Source organism: Coregonus clupeaformis, chromosome 1, assembly GCF_020615455.1.
Source record: "Coregonus clupeaformis isolate EN_2021a chromosome 1, ASM2061545v1, whole genome shotgun sequence".
Classification (NCBI taxonomy): domain Eukaryota; kingdom Metazoa; phylum Chordata; class Actinopteri; order Salmoniformes; family Salmonidae; genus Coregonus; species Coregonus clupeaformis.
The window spans coordinates 50,297,439-50,321,471 of NC_059192.1; the positions used below are offsets into that span (position 1 = coordinate 50,297,439).

At 43.4% G+C, this 24,033-nt stretch overlaps 1 protein-coding gene across 6 annotated transcripts in view; it reads right to left on the bottom strand.

The window, feature by feature from the left end:
- Nucleotides 1–24,033, bottom strand: part of LOC121569466 (protein quaking) — an 82,561-nt gene that overhangs the window by 15,170 nt on the left and 43,358 nt on the right. For all 6 annotated transcript variants that reach the window (XM_041880482.2, XM_041880464.2, XM_041880491.2 and 3 more), the window contains exon 4: nucleotides 15,964–16,107. In XM_041880482.2, coding sequence (XP_041736416.2) covers nucleotides 15,964–16,107 — 144 coding nt within the window. The remainder of the gene's footprint in view (nucleotides 1–15,963; nucleotides 16,108–24,033) is intronic.

Here is a 24,033-nt window from a genome sequence, read left to right on the forward strand (position 1 = left end):
GATTTGGTCCTCGTCAGATGTTTGGAGCGGTGAATGCATGTTCACATGTGATTCAGTCTATACTGGGAAAAGCATGTCAGAAAATAACATCTAAAATGATGATGCAGACGATTCAAAGGGCAGAAGATTCAATCATCTTGCCTTGTTCTGATGGGCTAATTGACATCATGTGAGTCAATTGGAGGTGTACCTGTGGATATATTTCAAGGCCTACCTTCAAACTCAGTGCCTCTTTGCTTGACATCATGGGAAAAAAAAAAGAAAAAATTGTAGACCTCCACAAGTCTGGTTCATCCTTGGGAGCAATTTCCAAATGCCTGAAGGTATCACGTTCATCTGTACAAACAATAGTACGCAAGTATAAACACCATGGGACTACGCAGCCGTCATACCGCACAGGAAGGAGACGCGTTCTGTCTCCTAGAGATGAACGTACTTTGGTGCGAAAAGTGCAAATCAATCCCAGAACAACAGCAAAGGACCTTGTGAAGATGCTGGAGGAAACAGCTACAAAATTATCTATATCCACAGTAAAACGAGGTCTATATCGACATAACCTGAAAGGCCGCTCAGCAAGGAAGAAGCCACTGCTCCAAAACCGCCATAAAAAAGCCAGACTACGGTTTGCAACTGCACATGGGGACAAAGATCATACTTTTGGAGAACTGTCCTCTGGTCTGATGAAACAAAAATATAACTGTTTGGCCATAATGACCATAATGTTTGGAGGAAAAAGGGGGTTGCTTGCAAGCCGAAGAACACCATCCCAACCGTGAAGCACGGGGGTGGCAGCAACATGCTGTGGGTGTGCTTTGCTGCAGGAGGGACCGGTGTACTTCACAAAATAGATGGCATCATGAGGAAGGAAAATTATGTGGATATATTGAACAACATCTCAAGACATCAGTCAAGAAGTTAAAGCTTGGTCGCAAATGGGTCTTCCAAATGGATATATACATTTTAGCAGACGCTCTTATCCAGAGCGACTTACAGTTAGTGAGTGCGTACATATTTTTTCTCATACTGGCCCCCCGTGGGAAACAAACCCACAACCCTGGCGTTGCAAGCGCCATGCTCTACCAACTGAGCTACACGGGACCCAACCATGACCCCAAGCATACTTCCAAAGTTGTGGCAAAATGGCTTAAGGACAACAAAGTCAAGGTATTAGAGTGGCCATCACAAAGCCCTGACCTCAATCCTATAGAAAATGTGTGGGCAGAACTGAAAAAGCGTGTGCGAGCAAGGAGGCCTACAAACCTGATTCAGTTACACCAGCTCTCTCAGGAGGAATGGGCCAAAATTCACCCAACGTATTGTGGGAAGCTTGTGGAAGGCTACCCGAAACGCTTAACCCAAGTTAAACAATTTAAAGGCAATGCTACCAAATACTAATTGAGTGTATGTAAACTTCTGACCCACTGGGAATGTGATGAAATAACTAAAAGCTGAAATAAATCATTCTCTCTACTATTATTCTGACATTTCACATTCTTAAAATAAAGTGGTGATCCTAACTGACCTAAGACAGGGCATTTTTACTAGGATTAAATGTCAGGAATTGTGAAAAACTGAGTTTAAATGTATTTGGTTAAGGTGTAGGTAAACTTCCGACTTCAACTGTATGTGCTTTATGGTCAAAACAACCCAAACTACTAACTCTATCCCCATATCTACTGAACAGAACACAATGACAAGACGGAAAATGACCCTGCAGAAAAGATGTCATTCCACATCCATTGAGATATTAATAGAGCAATTGTCAATGCAGACAGACTGCCCAACCCAGTGCTGTCTATCTGTGTGTGTTTGTGTGTGTGTGTGTGTCACGGTAAATACAATCTTGTCATCGGAAATCTGTTTCGGGTGCAAATACCATCCTGTACCCAATCAGAATGACTCATTAGATGTAATCAGGGAAGCGAGTGAAGAGAATGAATGCTCTCAGATTTGCAGGTTTGATTTTCTTTGTCTACGTGTCGGCCATTGATTTCCTTCCCACTGCTGTGGAGGGAGGCTGTGAGTGTTGAGCTGTCGATGTGATGAGCAGAGGACCTGTGTGTGTTTGTGTCTATCTGTCTGTCTGTCTGTCTGTCTGTCTGTCCATGTGTGTGTGTCCAGTGGCACAGCCCCCTTTGGGAGCCTGCTCAGGTCACGCAGTGTGGAATGCTTTTGATGTCCTCCTGTAGCTCAGCTGGTAGAGCATGGCGCTTGCAACACCAGGGTTGTGCGTTCGATTCCCACAGGGGGGCCAGTATGAAAAATGTATGCACTCACTAACTGTACGTCGCTCTGGATAAGAGCGTCTGCTAAATTACTAAAATGTAAAATGTAATGTCAGCTTGCATAAAGATGAATAATTCCACTGCTATTCAGGCTGGGATCACTATGACCTTGGGAGCACGATGACTGCCAGCCTACCCCTTTCCATGTCAGACTGAAGAGCACTCTTTTGCTTTGTCTCTGATCTCTGTCTCTAACTTTGGTCTTAAATATGATCAGTAAACAACTATCGCTTTCTCATATTTTACAGAACAAATTCCAATAAACATTTATGGTCGCAATTCTCATTCAATTGTGGCTCTTGTCCTCTGTGTATTTCTGGTAACTGACATGAAACAAATGCAAAGTAGAGTGATGACGGTGAAAAGACCAATTAACACAGTGGTCTGGAGTTCCATTACATCATTACAGCAGCTTTTACAATGTAGCTCCCCCTCTCAAGGGCGAGGGGCTGCGCCCGTCAACTCAGACAGTCCCTCCAATTGGCTGTTTAGGAGGAGGACGGGCAGGGTTGTGCTCTAATTGGCTGGATAGGGACACGGAGGAGGACGGGGTGGATGTGGAAACCGGACACCTCTCTCTCGCTCTCCCCTCTCTCTCTCTCCAGGAACTCATCCCACTCCCAGCGAGTACAGCTGCCATCTCTGAACATCCCCCTCTGTTCCCTCCTCGGTCTTGGCAGCCAGCCACGGTGTCGCCTCATTCTCTCATACCCTTCCTGTCTCTCCAACCACACGGACACTCCGACCAGTTTCCCAACAACCAGTTTCTCCCCAAACTTTCAATCCGGCTACAACCCATCTCTACTTGCACCAGAGCCAAGAGAGGGGAAGGCACTAGAGCTAATGATATCAGCCATTTGAGAGGGTCTGATGAGTGAGAGAGAAGAGGGAAAGTTTGGCTGGGAGTTTAGTTAACTGCAAGCCAGGGCTTTTCCTTCCAGAGACACAGTCCCCATTAATTACAGTGCAGCTATAGACAGGCAGGAGTGCAGAGCTGAACATCACACTTCACTACACCCACCCTCCCTTTCAGCTGAGACAGGGACAGGACACAGAGATGCTGCTGATCAGTACAGAGAAAACACTCTGTGGAAAGGCCTTGTTTCCTGTTTGTTTTCACACACACACACACACACACACACACACACACACACACACACACACACACACACACACACACACACACACACACACACACACACACACACACACACACACGTCCAAAGTGAGAGATAAAGACTAATGTAAGCCTCAGCATTACAGCTTCATGAGTGTAATTGGCTCTTAATCCAATATATATGTTAATTAGAGTTGTAGCACCCCTTTTAGCTGGCTAATTAGATGAACACTCGTTAAAATGCACAGTGAAAACACTGTCCATGTTTACCGCAACAGTACCACTGTTGCTACCATGGAGACCAGAGACAATGGTAGCAAAGGCTATATTTACACTATACAACATGTGTAGGATCTGTGACTTATGCATCAGAGAGGATATGGGGCCTTCAAGAGTCAACAAGTTGTTACACAACTTAGTGCAACTGAATGTCCAAACACCAATAAGAGGTTTGATTATGTAAGGTTCAAACAGCATACCCTGGCAGTCTCTCCTTTGTCTCCGGGCTCACACAATGAGGAGAGATGAGGAGTGTAAAATTAGACCACAGGTTATTTTGAGAACAGTCTGGGGTTGGGCGGGGAAAAAGTATTTCCTGGTTGGACAGGACATGGCTGAGGGTCACAGGGAAATAGGTGTGTGTGTGTATGTGTGTGTGTGTGCTTTTCGATTACAAATGTTGTTTAACCTATCACAACAACCCTGGAGTATTGGCAATGGCATGTGTTTGCATATTTACATGTACATGGGTAGCGTGTACTTACTGAAGAGTACTAGCTAAGTATATTTGTCCAACTGTGTGTGTGTCTATGTGTACTGTGTATGATAACTAGCCACTGTGTGCTCACACACGCACACTCTCACAACTGGGTGAGAATTCAAAGTCATGGTAGGTCATGGGAAGTAAAGAGGAAGCGGGAAACTTAAGGAAGCCTTCAGCATCTCACTTGGTAATCTCAGAGAGTTCCCTGCGCTGCTCCAGGTGCATGGAGCTTTCATGTTAATTGGCTTTGGCAAAAGAGAAAGAGAGAGGGAGCGGAGTGGTGGTGTCCCCAGTGCATGAGGTTACTGTGTGTGATCTCTGCATGTTAATAGGCTGCTCTGATAGAATGCTTAGACATGACTGCATCACTGTGAGACACTTGTCTGGGAGAAAGAATGTAGGATGGGCTAGTGTTTTGACTCTAACACGATTTGATAAGGTTAATACTGTATTAGCAGAATCAATCAATATCAATAAATCAGTTGTATGGCTTATAATACACATCATTAGCCGGTTACATGTGTGATTACATGTAAAGGTTGAATTGAACTATGAGTAACATAGCAAAGACTGTATGCTCGAGGATACTGGAGACCTTTTGGGACCTTTTTGTATGACTTGCTGTATAAACACAAGCCTGTAATATGATAGAGCTATTATCCATCGAACTGTATCTAACATCTGTGTAGTGATCTGTATTACTATTAATGTAATTACAGTGATAAAGTTGGTTATTATGATAAGGTTGGTTATTATGATAAGGTTGTTATTAAGGTTGGTTATCCTCCAAAATAGGACAGTTTTAATGTGCCCCTTTCCCTCTCACAATTCTAAAAGAATAACCATGGTGTAGGTCACTGAAATGGGACTGCTATCCTTCCTACTTCACCTTGTCTCCAAGGTTAGAAGGATTTACACACAAGCCCCCAGTAATGGAGGGGTTTTATGACTTGTGTGAATGACATGTTTTGGGTGAAGAGCAAGAGCAGTGACACAGTAGGAGAGAGTGATCTACATTCACATGAGCTGGGCACATTAGGAATGGATGGTGCACAAAACCTTTCTGTGTTTCATTTAGTTATGCCTGCAAGCTACACAGCTAGAATCTGCACTAGCCAATTGGCCATGCACGCACACAGACACACACACACGCACACACACGCGCACACACACACGCACACACCACACGCACACACACCTGCACACACGCACCCCTACGATCAAAGGTACACAGTGCAGGTAAACACAGTGGGTTACTCCACCACGCAGGGCACCTCTTCCCATCAGAATACAGATCAAACGAGGAGGGGAGAATAAACTCATTAAATGAACAGCTTTGAAAAGTCTGGGAATTTCACAAACGCAAGCAGTCTCCCTTTAAACTCAGTTGAGTGTTTGGAGTGGCACAGACAGGCGGGCCTGCTCTCTCTACAGTGGATTGTTTACCCACCACATTGGCATAAACTGGGGTTCACATGCCTGTTAAACAGTGGGCACGGCAGGCATCACCCTGCTGCGGTGCCCCAGCACCCTTATCTCCCTTTAGAAGACACTACTCAGCCTTCACAACACGCTAAAAGACCGCCACAGCGATGTCACTTCCTCCCCAATCTGTCTGTCTCTGTGCCCGTACTTCAGAGATACGGACAGCGGGGAAAATACAGTTTCTCTCCACATCTCTTAACGTTCTCTAATCTTCCGAAAGAGGCCAACTGCCTGTCTTCCTTTTGAAAAATAGACTTGAGGAGATTTGCGTGTAAAAAATGCATGTCCTTGTCCATTATTCATCTTACAGGCTGCATTCTGATTGGTGGTCTGGCGGTGAATTGGAATTGCGATCTGCTCTCAAAAAGGGTCTTATCTCCATCATTGTCAGAGCCAAACAATCTGGATTGTAATAGTGAAGAAGTGTATTGATATAGAGATTTTTGTGAGAATACTCTGGTGGAAATACCTCTTGTAGAGGTGATATTTTACTGTATGTATCTACAGTATGTTATGTATTCAGAGGGATACAGTGGGGGAAAAAAGTATTTAGTCAGCCACCAATTGTGCATGTTCTCCCACTTAAAAAGATGAGAGGCCTGTAATTTTCATCATAGGTACACGTCAACTATGACAGACAAAATGAGAGAAAAAAATTCCAGAAAATCACATTGTAGGATTTTTTATGAATTTATTTGCAAATTATGGTGGAAAATAAGTATTTGGTCACCTACAAACAAGCAAGATTTCTGGCTCTCACAGACCTGTAACTTCTTCTTTAAGAGGCTCCTCTGTCCTCCACTCGTTACCTGTATTAATGGCACCTGTTTGAACTCGTTATCAGTATAAAAGACACCTGTCCACAACCTCAAACAGTCACACTCCAAACTCCACTATGGCCAAGACCAAAGAGCTGTCAAAGGACACCAGAAACAAAATTGTAGACCTGCACCAGGCTGGGAAGACTGAATCTGCAATAGGTAAGCAGCTTGGTTTGAAGAACTCAACTGTGGGAGCAATTATTAGGAAATGGAAGACATACAAGACCACTGATAATCTCCCTCGATCTGGGGCTCCACGCAAGATCTCACCCCGTGGGGTCAAAATGATCACAAGAACGGTGAGCAAAAATCCCAGAACCACACGGGGGGACCTAGTGAATGACCGGCAGAGAGCTGGGACCAAAGTAACAAAGCCTACCATCAGTAACACACTACGCCACCAGGGACTCAAATCCTGCAGTGCCAGACGTGTCCCCCTGCTTAAGCCAGTACATGTCCAGGCCCATCTGAAGTTTGCTAGAGTGCATTTGGATGATCCAGAAGAGGATTGGGAGAATGTCATATGGTCAGATGAAACCAAAATATAACTTTTTGGTAAAAACTCAACTCGTCGTGTTTGGAGGACAAAGAATGCTGAGTTGCATCCAAAGAACACCATACCTACTGTGAAGCATGGGGGTGGAAACATCATGCTTTGGGGCTGTTTTTCTGCAAAGGGACCAGGACGACTGATCCGTGTAAAGGAAAGAATGAATGGGGCCATGTATCGTGAGATTTTGAGTGAAAACCTCCTTCCATCAGCAAGGGCATTGAAGATGAAACGTGGCTGGGTCTTTCAGCATGACAATGATCCCAAACACACCGCCCGGGCAACGAAGGAGTGGCTTCGTAAGAAGCATTTCAAGTTCCTGGAGTGGCCTAGCCAGTCTCCAGATCTCAACCCCATAGAAAATCTTTAGAGGGAGTTGAAAGTCCGTGTTGCCCAGCGACAGCCCCAAAACATCACTGCTCTAGAGGAGATCTGCATGGAGGAATGGGCCAAAATACCAGCAACAGTGTGTGAAAACCTTGTGAAGACTTACAGAAAACGTTTGACCTGTGTCATTGCCAACAAAAGGTATATAACAAAGTATTGAGAAACTTTTGTTATTGACCAAATACTTATTTTCCACCATAATTTGCAAATAAATTCATTAAAAATCCTACAATGTGATTTTCTGGATTTTTTTCCCTCATTTTGTCTGTCATAGTTGACGTGTACCTATGATGAAAATTACAGGCCTCTCTCATCTTTTTAAGTGGGAGAACTTGCACAATTGGTGGCTGACTAAATACTTTTTTTCCCCACTGTACATGGATCATGATAAACTTTCTTTGAGTGTGTCTCAGAGACCTTGAGTTTGGTATGAGAGCTTTTAGGCAACAGTGAAAGGCTTCTGTGCATAGGGTAATTTTGAAGTGTTTAGCTCATAATGATCAAGCCCTTAAAAAAAATTGTCTGCCAAATGACTTAAATGTCAATTGGATAGATCTCTAACAAAATACATAGAAGTCAAATAATACATTTTTGAAGCCACTGCAGAGTGCTGTATGATCTATTCCATTTCAGTCTCGCTCAGTTCAATAAACACCTCTGCAATCATTTCTCACACACACAAAAAAACAAAGGTCTGTAATAGTATTGAAGTCAAGTGTGCCATTACACAGTAACAGCCCTGCATGTGAGAAATTCGATGTTTTCTTGACAGAAGCAGGCCTTTATTTCAGAGGTGACATTTCATTTCACACATGCCTCAGGGTGGCAGGCAGGCAGGCAGCTATCTGGTGAACTGCTATATCTAAGCAAAACAGCACTGCAGAGCTAGATTCATTTTTCTGTCTGTCTGTCTACTCTCAAAACACTAGGCAGGTTTCCATTGACCCAGGTTTATTCCACAAAAGCAATGTCGCAATAAAAAACATTCTGACATGTATAATGGAAACGGCAGATATAGCAGACATTTTCTAAAGATCGACAAAAATGTTATCCGTTCAACAGGAGTGGAATTGTATTTTGTCAAACTTTCTTTATTGTAACAAATTATGATGGAAACTGTGTTTTTCGAATAAATGATGATTGCCGAATAAAACTCTGAAGGTATGTGGGGCATGTGATGTCATCACGTAACTATAAAGCTCCACTACACATTTAATTATAAATGCCTACTGCTTGCAAAATCCATATTTTCAACTATAAAAATAATGTTTCTTTGCTGGACAAGGATTGTCCTGACTTTCAAGAATGCCCGAATTGCTTCGCATTGCTTTTCTGGTTTCACCATCCAATTATTTTAGATTTACAGGAGTGCAAGTCCAATACGTTGGCACATGAGAATAAATAGAATATGTCAAATATTAGTCAATTATTGTAATCTATCCATGCTGGCTTTCGCAGGCTACCTGAGATATGAAACATATTGGTGGGAGGGCATACAGGCTGTCGCCAATTTATCATTTATTAATGCGCAATTTGCCTAAATGGGTATTGGAAACACTTCAACCACTTCATTTTTATTCGACACTGTCGTTTGTTGCGAAACATATATATATTTTTTGGTGTGACGTCATTACGTCCAGCTGTTTTTATCGACACAAGATAGTTAAATGGAAACGCACTGTAGTAGGCAATTGACACATTTATTTGCTATGTGAACTTTCTAAATGTCAACAGAAAATCACTGGACAAGTTAATAGAAACCTTCCCAGAAATATTCCCTCACTCTCAGAGGGGAGGAGGAAAAGGAGGGGGAGAAATATGCAATAGGGTGAGGATGGAGACGGACAGCTTGTTTCCCAGCGCTTGGGGGGTCCTTGCTCACCCCTCGCTGTCTGAAAATGGACAGTCCGTGAGGAATTCAAGCCTCTCTATTTACAGTCACATGGCTCGGCCTCTTTTGAAGCCCCGGGACAAGAGCCACTCAACAGGTTGCCACGGAGATGCATTTTCTACCCCCTTTCACCCGATTCCCTGTTTTTTCTGCCTGATCCCCAATGTAAGGGAGGGGAGGAGAGAGGGAGGGAGAGAGAGAGGGAGCCACTGGGTGCGTTCCCAAACATGGCTGTTTACCCAGTGAGACATCCTCAACTCTCCAAAATGATTTAACAGAGAGGGAAAGAGAGGGGGAGAGAATGTGTGTCTGTCTTTGTGTTTGAGAGAGAATGAGAATGAAAGTGAATGAAAGGAAAAGTGAGTGAGTGAGTGACAGAGAGAGAGAAAATGAGAGAATGTCTGTATGTGAGAGAAAAAGAGAATGAGAGTGAATGGAAGTAAAAGTGAGTGAGTGAGAGATGAGAGAGAGAGAGAGAGAGAGAGAGAGAGAGAGAGAGAGAGAGAGAGAGAGAGAGAGAGAGAGAGAGAGAGAGAGAGAGAGAGAGAGAGAGATGGAGAGATGGAGAGAGATGAACTCTTGTCTATTTAGGAGGCCAAAGTGGAGCAGGGCAGGGAAGGGAAGGGAAGGGGAGAGGAGAGGAGAGGAGAGGAGAGGAGAGGAGAGGAGAGCCCCACAGAGAGCATTATCCAGCTCCGCAGGAGAAGAAAGCCCAGCTCAGGATTTCTACACTCCAGTTGTAAACAAAGGCTCTTTTGATGGTCTTTCAGCCTCAAAGACCTAGATGACTACTCAATCATGTGACCAGAGAAGAGGTCCCTGCTGTTCACACATACAAGCACCAGACACACACACACACACACACACACACACACACACACACACACACACACACACACACACACACACACACACACACACACACACACACACACACACACACACACACACACACATCTTCACACTTCAGATCAATCACATACATAATCATACACCTACATGCATGAATGAAGGCATACACAAATGCACGCACACACACACGCACACCACCCACAACCTACCCCCACCCCAAACGCACACAGCGACCGAGTCTCACGCACATATGAACTCTATTCAGCTGGGCTGGCCCTCCCTCCTGGGTCCTGGGCTGGGGCTCTGCACTTTCAGAGACCATGAGCAGCAGAAAAACATGTCATGCAAGAGAGGGTCTATTGTGCTGCAGAGGGAACAGATGGGAACTCCCACAAACCAGTGGGCTTTTGTTCAGCCATCCTGCACTGCTCTCTCTTCACTCATAATACAACAAGAAGCTTCCTTTGCCTCTCTTACCTAACACATGGCTGATTCTCCCCTGCCCTGGCTTGTACATTGAATTGATTTGAATCAAGTTCCCAACCCCCTAAGGATGTGCAGGAATTGCAGATGCATATCCAACCCCTTTAAAGTATCTGCTAGTGAGAGTGTATTTAATCCTGTCTACAATGTGTCAGCTGTCTGTGACTAACCTCCATGGAATGGAACATGCTGGGAACTCCCTGGAAACTTGCAGATGCAGACTCAAATTCACAAGTGGCCAGGGCCTTGGACCAATGCACCCAGCCTCCTAGAATCTCAGCAGCACTCAAGGCCTTCTCAAACAAGAGAACATGTGTGTATAGATGTGTGCTTGGGCGCAAGATTCCAGTTTATGAACAGAGTGGAGTTTGTGAGTTTGAGAACGAGTGTGACAGAGTGAGAGTGAGAAACAGAGAGCGAGTGAGACAAAGGGAGAAAGATGGAAAGAAAAAAAAAAGGTGACAAAACCAAGAAATGGAGTGAACCACTCAGTGTTTAATAAAAACTGTCAAGTGTAGATACAATATTCCTCCTCGGCTAGGAGCTAAGGAGGCGACATGCCTGACAGGCTGGGCTTGGCAGCAGGAGGTTTGAGTCCCAGACGTAGTGTGTGTGTTTGCTCAAACACTATACTTGCACAGCTGGTCAAGCCAACGGGGAGGGGTGAGGGGCACCCACACACACATGCGCACACACGCACACGCACACGCACACGCACACACTAACTATTCTCCCCCCCCCCCCCCCACCACCCCAGAGACACACACCATTTGAATTCCACTTTATCTTTGGGCCCTGACAATTAGAGCCTGCCTCTATCTGTCAGAGTGGTGGGGGCCAGGAGCCATTGCGGGGCCCTGCTGATAGACAGGACTTTAATTAAAGCTGGTCCCCTCAGCACCCGATGGTTTAGGCTCTGAGTCCGCCTGCTACTGCTGCTACTACTGGGGAGGCACAGGGAGAGACAGGCAGCAGAGAGCCTCCACTCCTATCAGTGACAGCATTATGCAGTCCCTCCAGGATTTTGCAATTCTGCAATCACAATTTTTTGTGTGCAAAATCAACAATTCCCTGCATATTATACGAGGGCTTGCAAATTTGACCAATCACTGCACTATTACCGCATATAACAATCAAATCACTGCATAAAACGGTCCAACCACCGCACTACACAAAGAGGGCTCGCAATTTTAACCAATCACGTACTTCAAAAAATAACAATCCTGCAAAGCAGGTGGCAGAAGGTGGCAGAGTGCTTTTAATACCAATGATGTCGACTTTTTTCTTATCTGGCGCGTACACACACAGCCTAGTGCTGAAGTTGCACTTCCTCCCATTTACTGTACTAGGAATTGAGCATGTGAGTCTTTGTGATTCGCTGGTGTAGGGGAGGAGGTTTAAGGGTTAAATGCATGAATGTGATGGGGATGATTCACATGGTTAAGGTCAGTGTAGAGGCTAATGCAACCAGTGGACAGACCTGAGGGGTCTGACAGGCTGGAGGACAGTCCAAAGACACAATGTCCCTATAAATCATATGTACCACTGAAGGCACTTTCTGAGTATGGTACATTTAGATCTGAGCTTTCTCTCTCTTAATTGCGACAATCTGTTGCAGATGAATAAGTCAGGACATTGAGCATATGCCCGCTAGAGTGCATGCAAGCACATGTAGTCATGCACACACACACACACACACACACACACACACACACACACACACACACACACACACACACACAGTACACATTATTATGTCTCCCTCATTTTGTATGGCTCAGTGGCAAACTGCAGAGGGAGTAGTACCAGCATAATCACACAGGGGACTGGTCTTACTCATACTACAAATTGCCCTTGGCACCGTTAACAGTCACTGAATGCTGCAAGCACACAGGGACTGCTACTGATAATGATGATGATGTTCTCAGCATAGAGATGTTCTATCTTTATGGCTCTCAGCATGTGATGTGATTGCTATGTAGGTGATGTGATTTCAAGCTATTTGGTGCTGGAGGGAAAAAGTAAATGGTAGAGGGGAGAGAGGGAATGAGGGAAGAGGAGCTGGGGAAGGGGGGAGAGGCTTGAGGAGAGTGGAGAGCGGAGAGGAGAGGGTAGAGAAGAAAGGGGAGAGGGGAGAGGAGAGATACCGTCAGGTGGGTGGGTTTCAGAGCAGTGGGGGCAACAGAGACTGTGGTTTTATAGTGTTTTTACCTTTAGGATGCTGGTATCTCTACTCTGATAGCCAGAACACTAATGTCTGTTGTGGTGGAAGCCTGGGGACCGAGGAAGAGTGACATCCCTATTGGAGGTGGCCAGAGGACTGCCAGGGTCTGAGTTTTAGTGAGGTCCGGACAAGTTGAAGCTCATTTACTGCATTTCTATACAATTAAAAAACTATAAAATGCTATTTGGAGAACAAAAAAAACATTCCACACTGGCTTTGAATATCTGATATATTGTCCTTTTAACACACAACCACAAGCATGTTGGCACATATCCACGCAAACACACACTTGCGCGCGCGCACACACACAGCCTTTTGGGGCCCTAAGTGAGATTTTGTCGTGGGCAAATAATTTTTTGACTGCAGGCAAACCTCTAAATAGTGGAGAGAAAAAACTTTACGTTTTAAAGTTAATTTCCTGCAATTCTACACATTTTGCCATGGGATGGAGAGATTCTTTTTCAGTTTTAAAGCAAAATCTTCTGCAAATCTACACATTTTGCTATGACTTATGCCATGTTAATATGATATCTGAGTGAGAGTGACTAAAAAAATCAGTGGAGGCCCCCTGGAGGTCAGGGCCCCTTGGCACGTGCCCTGTGTTCCCGATCGGTAATTCAGCCATGATTACTTTAGATAGCTGGCTAGACTAAATAGACTAATTTACTAATCTAAAACATTTGAACTGACATGGCTAATTGAGTGACTGTCAGTGAGTGACATATAACAAGAGGAACACTGCTGATGCACAACCAAGTTTCGTAATTGCAACTTGTGTATTCTACTATTCTAACTCTCAACAGTAAATTGAGATCCCGACTGAGTTCCTAAAAAAATAATCTATATATTACAGAGGTCCGGATCTCGGTGTCCTCATATGTAGCTACGGCCCTGGTAGTTGTCATGACAGCCCAGTAAGGCGGAGCCCTAGCTTTATTTCTGAAGTACCGAGGCAAAGCAGCAGATATGCCACATCACTTCACAGTCTTTTAAAACAGCCATTTCCAACAAACTAGACTACACAATGAAAATCAAAGTAATGAAAAAGTAAAAATAATACTTTTCATTGTCCCTTGAAAAACATTGGCCATCAAGCAAACTTCAATATTTTCTTATCCTTTTCAGTGCAACGCCTGGAACAGTGCTTGAAAGGTTTCTGTACTTGAGAAAAAAAATCCTAAATGTTGTGGTTTGAAAACTTAAAAACACACTCTCACTCTCTGGCGTGTGATGATGACCACATGTCATGTCATCTCCTAATCTGTCCTTCATTCGCAGTGAGTGATTCATTTCCTGAAAATCAGCCCTGCTTCAACTAACTAAAGTTGGTAACCTCTCCCTGTTCATTACAGCTAAGACCAACAGTAAACACAACATCGCGCACGCTCACACACACACCACAGTCACTCCCATGCAGGTTCCCCAGATGCCTGGCCTCACTCGTCTTGTGTTCTTCATTAATTTTTTAGTGGTTATTTGATCAATGAGGCCAGCTACACCGGTCATGCTCTCTGTGTTAGCAGCCTGTCAGGATCTGTGTATGACAGCTTTCATAACCCAGAAAGAACCCATGACCCGATAGGGGCCAGCCGGCCAATCACATGATCTTATGTAGGCCCTCCAATGTCACGTTCTCCTAAATGGACTCCTGACAGACACAGACAGGAAACCACTGTTCATTTACAAGAAACACCAACAGGTGGGTTTGAGGACTTTGTGTATGGACTGGCCTGGCTAGTGGCTATGTATTGATACATCAAACTAAGTATAGGCTGCTACACATTCATCATTGTCATTCATCTACCGTGGGGAGGGTATACTGTATCAATGAAGGACACATGTAATATGATACAAAGATTCCTCCAAGAGTGAATGTACAGGCTGACTAATTCACCCATGATCCTCTTTCAACACAATTTAATCATCATTCAATCACAGATTTATTTCAACCCTGAGTCATTTTGGCAGTCATGCTTTAACAAACTAAAATAGTCCCTCTCTGCTCTATTGAGGTTGAGGAAGCCTAGACGGCAGACTGAGAAGATTACCCCATCTTACAGGCTCCTTCCTAAACTTCCCCTTTTCACCAATGAAGAATCTCACTTCCTGTTTCAAGTGACAAAAAGGAAATGAAAGGGAGACCGTGTGGATCAGCAAAAACATATCTCTCTCTCTCTCTCTCTCTCTCTCTCTCTCTCTCTCTCTCTCTCTCTCTCTCTCTCTCTCTCTCTCACAGAGACACACACAATCAAACAAACAAATGAACATGATTGACATAGCAACATCTTTGGTATTGATTTCTCTATAAAAGAAACTGCTATATGTTTATTTGTGGTTTATGTATTTGAGGATATACTGTAGTACGGCCTACTTTACAAGTAGGCCATCATTGTAAATAAGAATTTGTTCTTAACTGACTTGCCTAGTTAAATAAAGGTTAAATAAAAATTAAATATATAGTATCTGTAGTCACTGACATACACCTGACTGTTTGGATGTACAATCAACGGTAATTGGTTGTAAAGGGCAATTACTTTTGAGCTGATTCTATAAAGTTCAGCACATTTTAAGGAAATACTAATATTAAGCTGTTGGCTAATACATAATTTCACCGCAAGTGTGATGACCATCTTTTCACGCACGCATGCACATTATGGCACATGATCTTGCACATGACTCTTTTAGCACAGAAATATGGTCTAGACCAGGGATGGGCAACTCCAGTCCTCGGGGGCCTGATTGGTGTCACACTTTTGCCCCAGCTAACACACCTGAGTCCAATAATCAACTAATCATGATCTTCAGTTTAGAATGCAATTAGTTTAATCAGCTGTGTTGACTAGGGATGGGGACAAAGTGTGACACCACTCTGGCCCCCGAGGACTGGAGTTGCCCATCCCTGGTCTAGAGCGAACTACCACCAATCCGTTTTTACCATGCAGGACATGCAGGTCCCCGTTCACTTCCTAAATATATGAACACTTATGACATCAATCTAAGGTCTTTAAATAAACACATCTGATTGGTGACATCTCTGAGAGCTTCCTCTCAGCCCTGCATCACGGGCCCTCAGCAACAGGAAGTGACACATGGCCACTGACTCACCGCAGGCACCAGTAGTTTGTTGACCTCCTCCACAGCCCTCTTCAGCTTGATCTCAGCGCGGTTCTGTGCGTCCTCCACCGTGATCAGGACATGCAGGTCCTCGTTGAGGTGCTCCCAGTTGGGCTTGCCGCGGTTCTGCTCTTCCTGAGGGGGGGAATGGAGAGAATGGAGGAAAATAGTTAAAAACAGACAGAGGCTGTACTTCATGGGCCGGTTTCCCAGACACAGATTAAACCTAATCCAGGACTAACAGCATTCTCAATGGAGAATAGATTTTTAGTCCAGGACTAGGCTTAATCTGTGTCTGGGAAACGGGCCCCATATATGTTTTGATGGGGATCAATGGTCAAATATGATCAACGATCAATGATTTATGTCAGTATGCATGTATGTGCAATTTGCCCCCTCCAAAATATAATATGATAATTTAAAAAAAATATCTCTATAGGTATGGTTTTCATGACATGTGCCACTGCCAGAAGAGTTCTAGAAATCCCAAAGTAAATCCTCCATATCAGGAGGCATGTAAGATCTATGTACTCGTTGAACTCCCCACATTCTTTATGAGACCTCACTGATAGTGTAGCGGTTTCCCTCTTTCCTTTATTTAATAAAGCTAATCTGTTCAAAATGAGGCAAAAATAGCCAGTGTTACTGCAGTGCCTCCACGTGAGAGACTAAAAGGGACTGTCTGGGTCAAACCATAGGGTAAACTGGAGACAGCCAGGAGGTTACGCAAAGTCACTGGTGGCTGTTACTCTCCATCTTTTCCCTTCTTTACTCTACAGACCTGCAGCACTGCTGTGTCTCAGGGCTCAATACAATAGAACCAGAATTGTTGTATTAATGCAGCAGCTCCTTTCCTCTGGTGAAGGAAAATCACGTCATTGTTTTAGCTATAGTAAAAACCTACTACCATCAGTCCTAGGTAGACTCCCCTAAGATAAATATGCTTCCAGCTTTTAAAATAAGAAGTGCGTGTGAGTGGGTTTCATTGAATTCCAGCCTCAATATTAGCATAAAATGTGTCAACAGTGTTGGAAATAAAACAACACAATACAACTCCGACATTTCCTTCTCTTCTTCCTCGCCAGCCCAACACTACAGAACAAACAGCAACCACCCATTACTGAACGAAGGAGAAAAAACATGGTAAACAAACAAAAACACGGCATATCCGAAAAGACTCCACTTTGATCTGCCTAAACCCAGGACACCGCAGCGGAAGACAGGACACACAGTACATGACATCAAAGGTGGCGTTCCTGTACAAAGAAGGCTTGTATACCTAACCCAGAGAGAGACAGAGAGAGAGAGAGAGAGAGAGAGAGAGAGAGAGAGAGAGAGAGAGAGAGAGAGAGAGAGAGAGAGAGAGAGAGAGAGAGAGAGAGAGAGAGAGAGAGAGAGAGAGAGAGAGAGAGAGAGAGAGAGAGAGAGAGAGAGAGAGAGAGAGAGAGAGAGAGAGAGGGCAATATCAGATCAGGGTTGTTTCTCTGTTGAACTGGTATGAAGCGTGTAGCCTGACACAGACATACACGATACTCTGAACACAGACATGTCTGATGTGTGTGATGTGTGTGAGACTCACAGCGCACAGTGTGTGAGCTGACAGGAACAAAAAAAAGGACCTAGATTTGGTTTGTTAATCAGATTGTCTAGATTGGATTTTTCAATCTTATCAAGTTAGTACAGAAGTGATTGATGTTCAGGGAAGAGGAATTTGACTGTTATTTGGACTGCGGTATTTTGGAGTATGGAATAGGGTGAAAGTATATGAACAAGTCTACACTAAAATGTTTCAATAAAATTAACCTGACACCCCCTTGTTTCTCAGCCGGAACAGTGCTTGTACATACTATAAATCTCCCCCCAAAATTATAGGTGTCGAAATGCTTTGATTTACATGTGAATTAAAGATGCCACTGTTTAAAGAATGAGAGGGAGTTTTGATGAGACAGGGGTGTATGTCGATAAAGGCCATTGCCAAGACTACTGCTTCTCCTTTCATCTCCCACCTTTTAAAGGAGAAAGTAGGGATATGGAGAAAAAAAATATGGAAGACACACTCTAATTGGCTTTGTCACAAGGAAGAGAAGCCTAGTCAAATATTTGCTCCTCCCTTCTCTTCTCATATTTGGTGCTTTCCCCCCTCATTATTTCCCAAATGAAAAATCAAGATCTGATTTATACAACAATCAGGTATACAAAAACAAATCATTTTTCTCACTCTAGTTGCAAATGGGAAATTGATGACTTGCGGTCTGTGATTGTGTCCCACTGTCCCTGTATTTTGTGTAGTGCAGTGATTTAGGAATCTAATGCCTCTTACTGAGAATCACTTATTTGAAATTATATGTGTGGATAATGTGTTGTCAGAAAGACCATGTGGTGTGGATCTTTTATTAGAAAGTGTGATAGGCTTTTTGCAACCACTGGCCGGCAATTTATGCCATATGTAGTCATTCTCAATGCACTCCAAAGGTATTGAACGCTTGTATGACCATAGTTCCAAACACTATCATGAACACCCAACTAAACATCAACCACATATTATGTGATTATCTTGGAATCCATCTCAACCGAAAGCAAATACACAGTACAAACGACAATATTGATATGATTTCCTCCTCATATTCTCTGGTTATCTACTTTCTCCTGACTTGATTTATCTCGTATTACTTTCTCATGGCAAGCACTAAAAATGGATCCCCAGCGTCTAGCTGTCACAGACCAGCCAGCCCACCCACTAACACATCATCAATAACATCCAGGAAAAGCCAGAGCAACACTACCAGAAGGGGTTCAGAGGGGTGGACGGATGTGTGTGTGTGTGTGTGTTTGTGTGTGTGTGTGTGCGTGTGCTGGGGTTGGTTCTGACACGGGGTACATCTGGAGTCCGGTGGAAGTCGGCCCAACACACACACACACACACACACACACACACACACACACAGCCCTCCAGTATGAAGCAACATGACATGGCGGCAGTCAAGGTGATGTTCCCTCAGCCCTTTTAAATGCTTGCATGTCCAGCTGTGCGACCCTTCCATGTCTACCTCTCACTGCCCTCTCTCTCTCTTTCCCCCCTTCCTCTCTCTCGCTCTCTCGCCACTACCACGGACCTGGAGCATAATTAATTACCATAAATCCATGGGCCAGCTCTTTTGTAATCCTATCCCAGGCAATAAAGCCTCCCCTGAAGGAATCAGTCAGCCCCACAAAAGAACAGTGCGGGAGAACACTGTAGCCGGGCCAATATGACAGCACAAAGGAAGACTAATTGGGTAGAGGGGAGACAGGGGAACTGAGGAGGGGGGTGGACGGGGGTACAGGGTACTTAGGATGGTGGGTTGGTAGGTATATCCTAGTTTTAAAAAGTGTGTGTGTGCAAGTGTGAGTGTGTGTGTATGCGCCTGGGTGTGTGAGCGTGACTGTGACTATGTGTGTGTGTGTGTGTGTGTGTGCACTGGCATGTGAACAGCTAAACGCTATTCCATTACTTATCTCTTCTTGGCACCGTTCCTAATAACTTACTTCCGTCAGTGAGTCACTGTGAAGTAACCTAACATAGCAGGCGCAAAAGAAACGCCTGAGCAGGGCTCCACATCCGGTTTTCAGGGGAAAAGGAAGTTAGGTTGAAGACACTGTATCCCTGAAAACCGGATGTTTCTAGTTTCTGATGACACGCTGAGGGTGCTGTAGAATAATGAGATGTAAAGCTGGTCTCTGTAGTTTCAGAGCAAGGGAGTATACTATACAGAAAGGTTAATCAAGGTGAACACCTCAACTCTGAATCAAAGTTGGGAGATATTGCAGTGAGTGACGGCATCTGTAATAGTCAGGGAAAGTGAGGGCAGAGAAAAGAGAAGAGAGATCAACAGTGAGTGGGTTCCTCATGTCAGTGTCAACGGTTTAAAGGCAGTGGATTTTCTTCAAAAAGAAAAGGAATGTACAACTCAGGATACATGGTTCAGTCAGGCTGGTTCAATCTGCTACTGTTGAAATCCTTTAAGACTGAACATTCTTCTACACTAGTCCTCTCTCTCTCAATTCAATTAAATTTGCTTTATTGGCATGACGTAACAATGTACATATTGCCAAAGCTTACTTTGGATATTTACAATATGAACATAATTAAAATAATAATAATCAATACTGTCAACGGGAAAACAGTAACAACAATAACCAAGGGTCAAAATAACCATTGAACAATAACAATATAGAGGACATGTGCAGGTTGGTTGGTCCCTCATCTTATGGCAGGCAGCAATGTAATGCGCTGCCAACCCACAGCTCTCTGCTTCCTCCCCCAACAGGACGGGTAGCCTATTCTCATCAGAGAGGTCTTTGAAACCTTGAAAAACTGTTTTAGATTTGGGGAAATGACACTCTCTAATTGTTTTTTATTTTTGACATTTTGTCAGGAAATGTAGCTCTGTCTCAGGTTCTGCTGTGGTGCAGTGTTTGCACAGCCTTTCCTCTACAGGGAGCCAGGTTTTCCTGTGTCTACCCTTCTCAATGGCAAGGCTGTGCTCACTGAGCCTGTACTTTGTCAAGGTTTTGATCAGTAACCATGGTCAAATAGTTAGCCACGGTGTACTGTCAATTTAGGGCCAGAAAGCACTGCATTTTACTTTGTGCTTGCCAATACATTTTAGTCATTTAGCAGATGCTCTTATCCAGAGCAACTTACAGTTAGTGAGTGCATACATTATTTTTTTATACTGGCCCCCCGTGGGAATCGAACCCACAACCCTGACACTGCAAACACCATGCACTACCAACTGAGCTAGATCCCTGCCAGCCTGCCCTCCCCTAATTGTGCACCGCACCATGGGTCTCCCGGTAACGGCCGGCTACAACAGAGTCTGGCTTCGAACCAGGATCTCTAGTGGCACAGCTAGCACTGCAATGCAGTGCCTTAGACCACTGTGCCACTCGGGAGATAGATAAGCGATGTAGTTTTGTTTTGACTGTGTTGTAATTTGGTTTATTCTGATTGATTGGATGTTCTGGTCCTGAGGCTTCAGTGTGTTAGTAGAACAGGTTTGTGAACTCAGCCCCAGGACCAGCTGGATGATGGGACTCTTTTCTTTGCTCAGCTCTTGGCATTGCAGGGCTTGGTAATGATATGAGAGGGGGTCACTGTATTTGAGATGTTTCCAAAACTTAATTGCTATTTTTTAAGTTTTTATTATTAGTGGATATTGGCCTAATTCTGCCCTGCGTGCATTATTTGTAGTTTTCCTCTGGACATGTGGGGCAGTCTTCCAGAACTCTGCATGCATGGTTTCAATGGGGTGTTTGTCCCAGCTCTCTCTCTCTCTCTCTCTCTGGATATGAGCATCTGCTAAATGACTACAATGTCAATGTAAAATGTCTGTAGAGTCCAATCCGAGACACACACGCACGCATGCATGCACACACTGGGCAGGGATTTGAGTTTGAGGGTATAGAGTTAGAAGAATGTGCTGTTCCCTGAAATCCAGACGACTTCTTGATTGTGTAAAAGGCTCCTTGTCAAAGGATTTAGGAGGAACGACAAATCCAGGGCTAGGCTGTTGCTTTTGTTACAGCACTCTCGTTTGCAACATTCCAGCACAGAATCAGAATTCTGTCCGCAATAAGGATTAGTTAGGGTTTTATCTAACATTAGGATAATAATATCCCCAAAACATTCAAAGATTGTTTCTGATAACATTTTTTTTTTTCAGAAAATGTTTTTAACGTTCTCCTAACGTTCACTACAATGTTGTGCACAACATCTGTAACAACCACCACAGAACATTCTCCAAATGTTTAATTAGGTTTCCAGGTAATGTAATAATGCAATGTACCAGTAATGTTTGTAGAACATACTGCCGCAACAAAATGTGAGAGCAATAGAAATGGTTCTGAGAAAACGTTACGTTCTGCTAATGTTGATGGAAATGTTATTAAAAACACCCATAACAACAAGCAGGGAATATTCCCACAATGCTCTCATAACGTTATAGTGTGACGTTATGACATGATTGTTCCAATAACATTCCTTAAACATTATTCAGCAAATCATGTCTGGATTGAATTAAATTGGTTCTGAGAAAACATTACTGGAACGTTCCGCTAACATTAATGGAGATATCATCCGAGACACCTACCAAGGTATAGGATCTTAATTTTATAAATAATCCTGCAGCAACAGGAAATGTGAATTACTATGTGGATTATAATGAATTGACATTTTTTATACATTTTATGTAAATCAAGTCTCACATTTTAAAGTGGAAATTACAAACTTTAGAAACATTTTTTAACCTCGAATACACGAGGCAGGAACATTTCTCCTGCAACTAGGTGGTCAAAGTAAGACCCTGTATAGGCCTAACAACCAATACATTTAAATGTTTTATTTAACCTTTATTTAACCGGGGGAAACCCATTGAGACCAGGGACTCATTTTCAAGGGTGCCCTGGGAACAACAAATCAACAATCAGTACCAAAACAACACTATCAATTCAAAATATCACATTTCAACAAACCAAATTCAAAAGCGACAGATACATTTTCACATCAAAACATAAATCAAAACAAATGCAGTTCTCCTTCACCACATTCCTAATCAATGTCCTGAACTGACCCTTCGAGACAAGAGAGTCAAGCCTCAAAGTGGCATGCAGGTTATTCCATGCACTAGGGACGCAATAACTAAAGCCAATCTTCCCGGACTCTGTGGAGACCCAAGGAACTTCTAGAACCAGCCAGTCTTGAGAGCGAGTCTGGTGGTAGCTAGATTTCCAATTAAGAAGTGAGGTGAGGTAGTTAGGGAGTTTCTGGAGAACTGCTTTATATACAAATAGCAGCCAATGTTGGGCCCTTCTGGTAGTCAGACCCCCAGCCAACAGAACTATATAAAAGGCAATGATGTGTACGAACATTTTCTCCAGTGATAAGACGCAGGGCTGAGTGATAGATTGAATCTAAAGGATTTAAAACAGAGTCTGCTGCGTGCATGTAGATAATATCACCATAGTCAAGTACTGGGAGGAGCGACGCTTGAACATTCTTCCTCCTGTTTCAAAAGTAAGGCAGGATTTATTTCTATAGAGGAAACCGATCTAAATTCTCAGCTTCTTTGTTTGTTTTTCAATGTGTGTTTTAAAAGACAGCTTACCATCAATCCAAATACCTAAATACTTATGAGGGACTTGCTCAATTTGGGCTCCCTTCAAGGTGCAGATACACAGATCTTTAGGGTTTACAAGACCTGGAGAACAACATAAACTTGGTTTAATCAACATTTAGCACTAATTTAAGATTGATGAGCGATTCTTGAATTGAATCAAAGCCAAGCTGAAGATCTTTAATGGCCTGCTGCACTGATGGGGCACGGGAATAAATCATTGTCATCCGCATAGAGATGTAGGTCCCAGTTATTATTATTCAGCGACAAACCAAAATTATGAATGTAAATAGTGAACAGTAAAGGGACTAGTATTGAGCTTTGTGGTACTCATTTGGTTATGTTAAGAAAATTAGACCGAACTCCATCAGCAGATATACAGTTGAAGTCGGATGTTTACATACACCTTAGCCAAAAACATTTAAACTCAGTTTTCACAATTCCTGACATTTAATCCTCGTAGAAATTCCCTGTCTTAGGTCAGTTAGGATCACCACTTCATTTTAAGAATGTGAAATGTCAGAATAATAGCAGAGAGAATGATTTATTTCAACGTTTATTTCTTTCATCACATTCCCAGTGGGTTAGAAGGTTACATACACTCAAATAGTATTTGGTAGCATTGCCTTTAAATAGTTTAACTTGGGTCAAACGGTTTGGGTAGCCTTCCACAAGCTTCCCACAATAAGTTGGGTGAATTTGGGCCCATTTCTCCTGACAGAGCCTGTGTAACTGAGTCAGGTTTGTAGGCCTCCTTGCTCGCACACGATTTTTCAGTTCTGCCCACACATTTTCTATAGGATTGAGTTCAGGGCTTTGTGATGGCCACTCCAATACCTTGACTTTGTTGTCCTTAAGCCATTTTGCCACAACTTTGGAAGTATGCTTGGGGTCATTTTCCATTTGG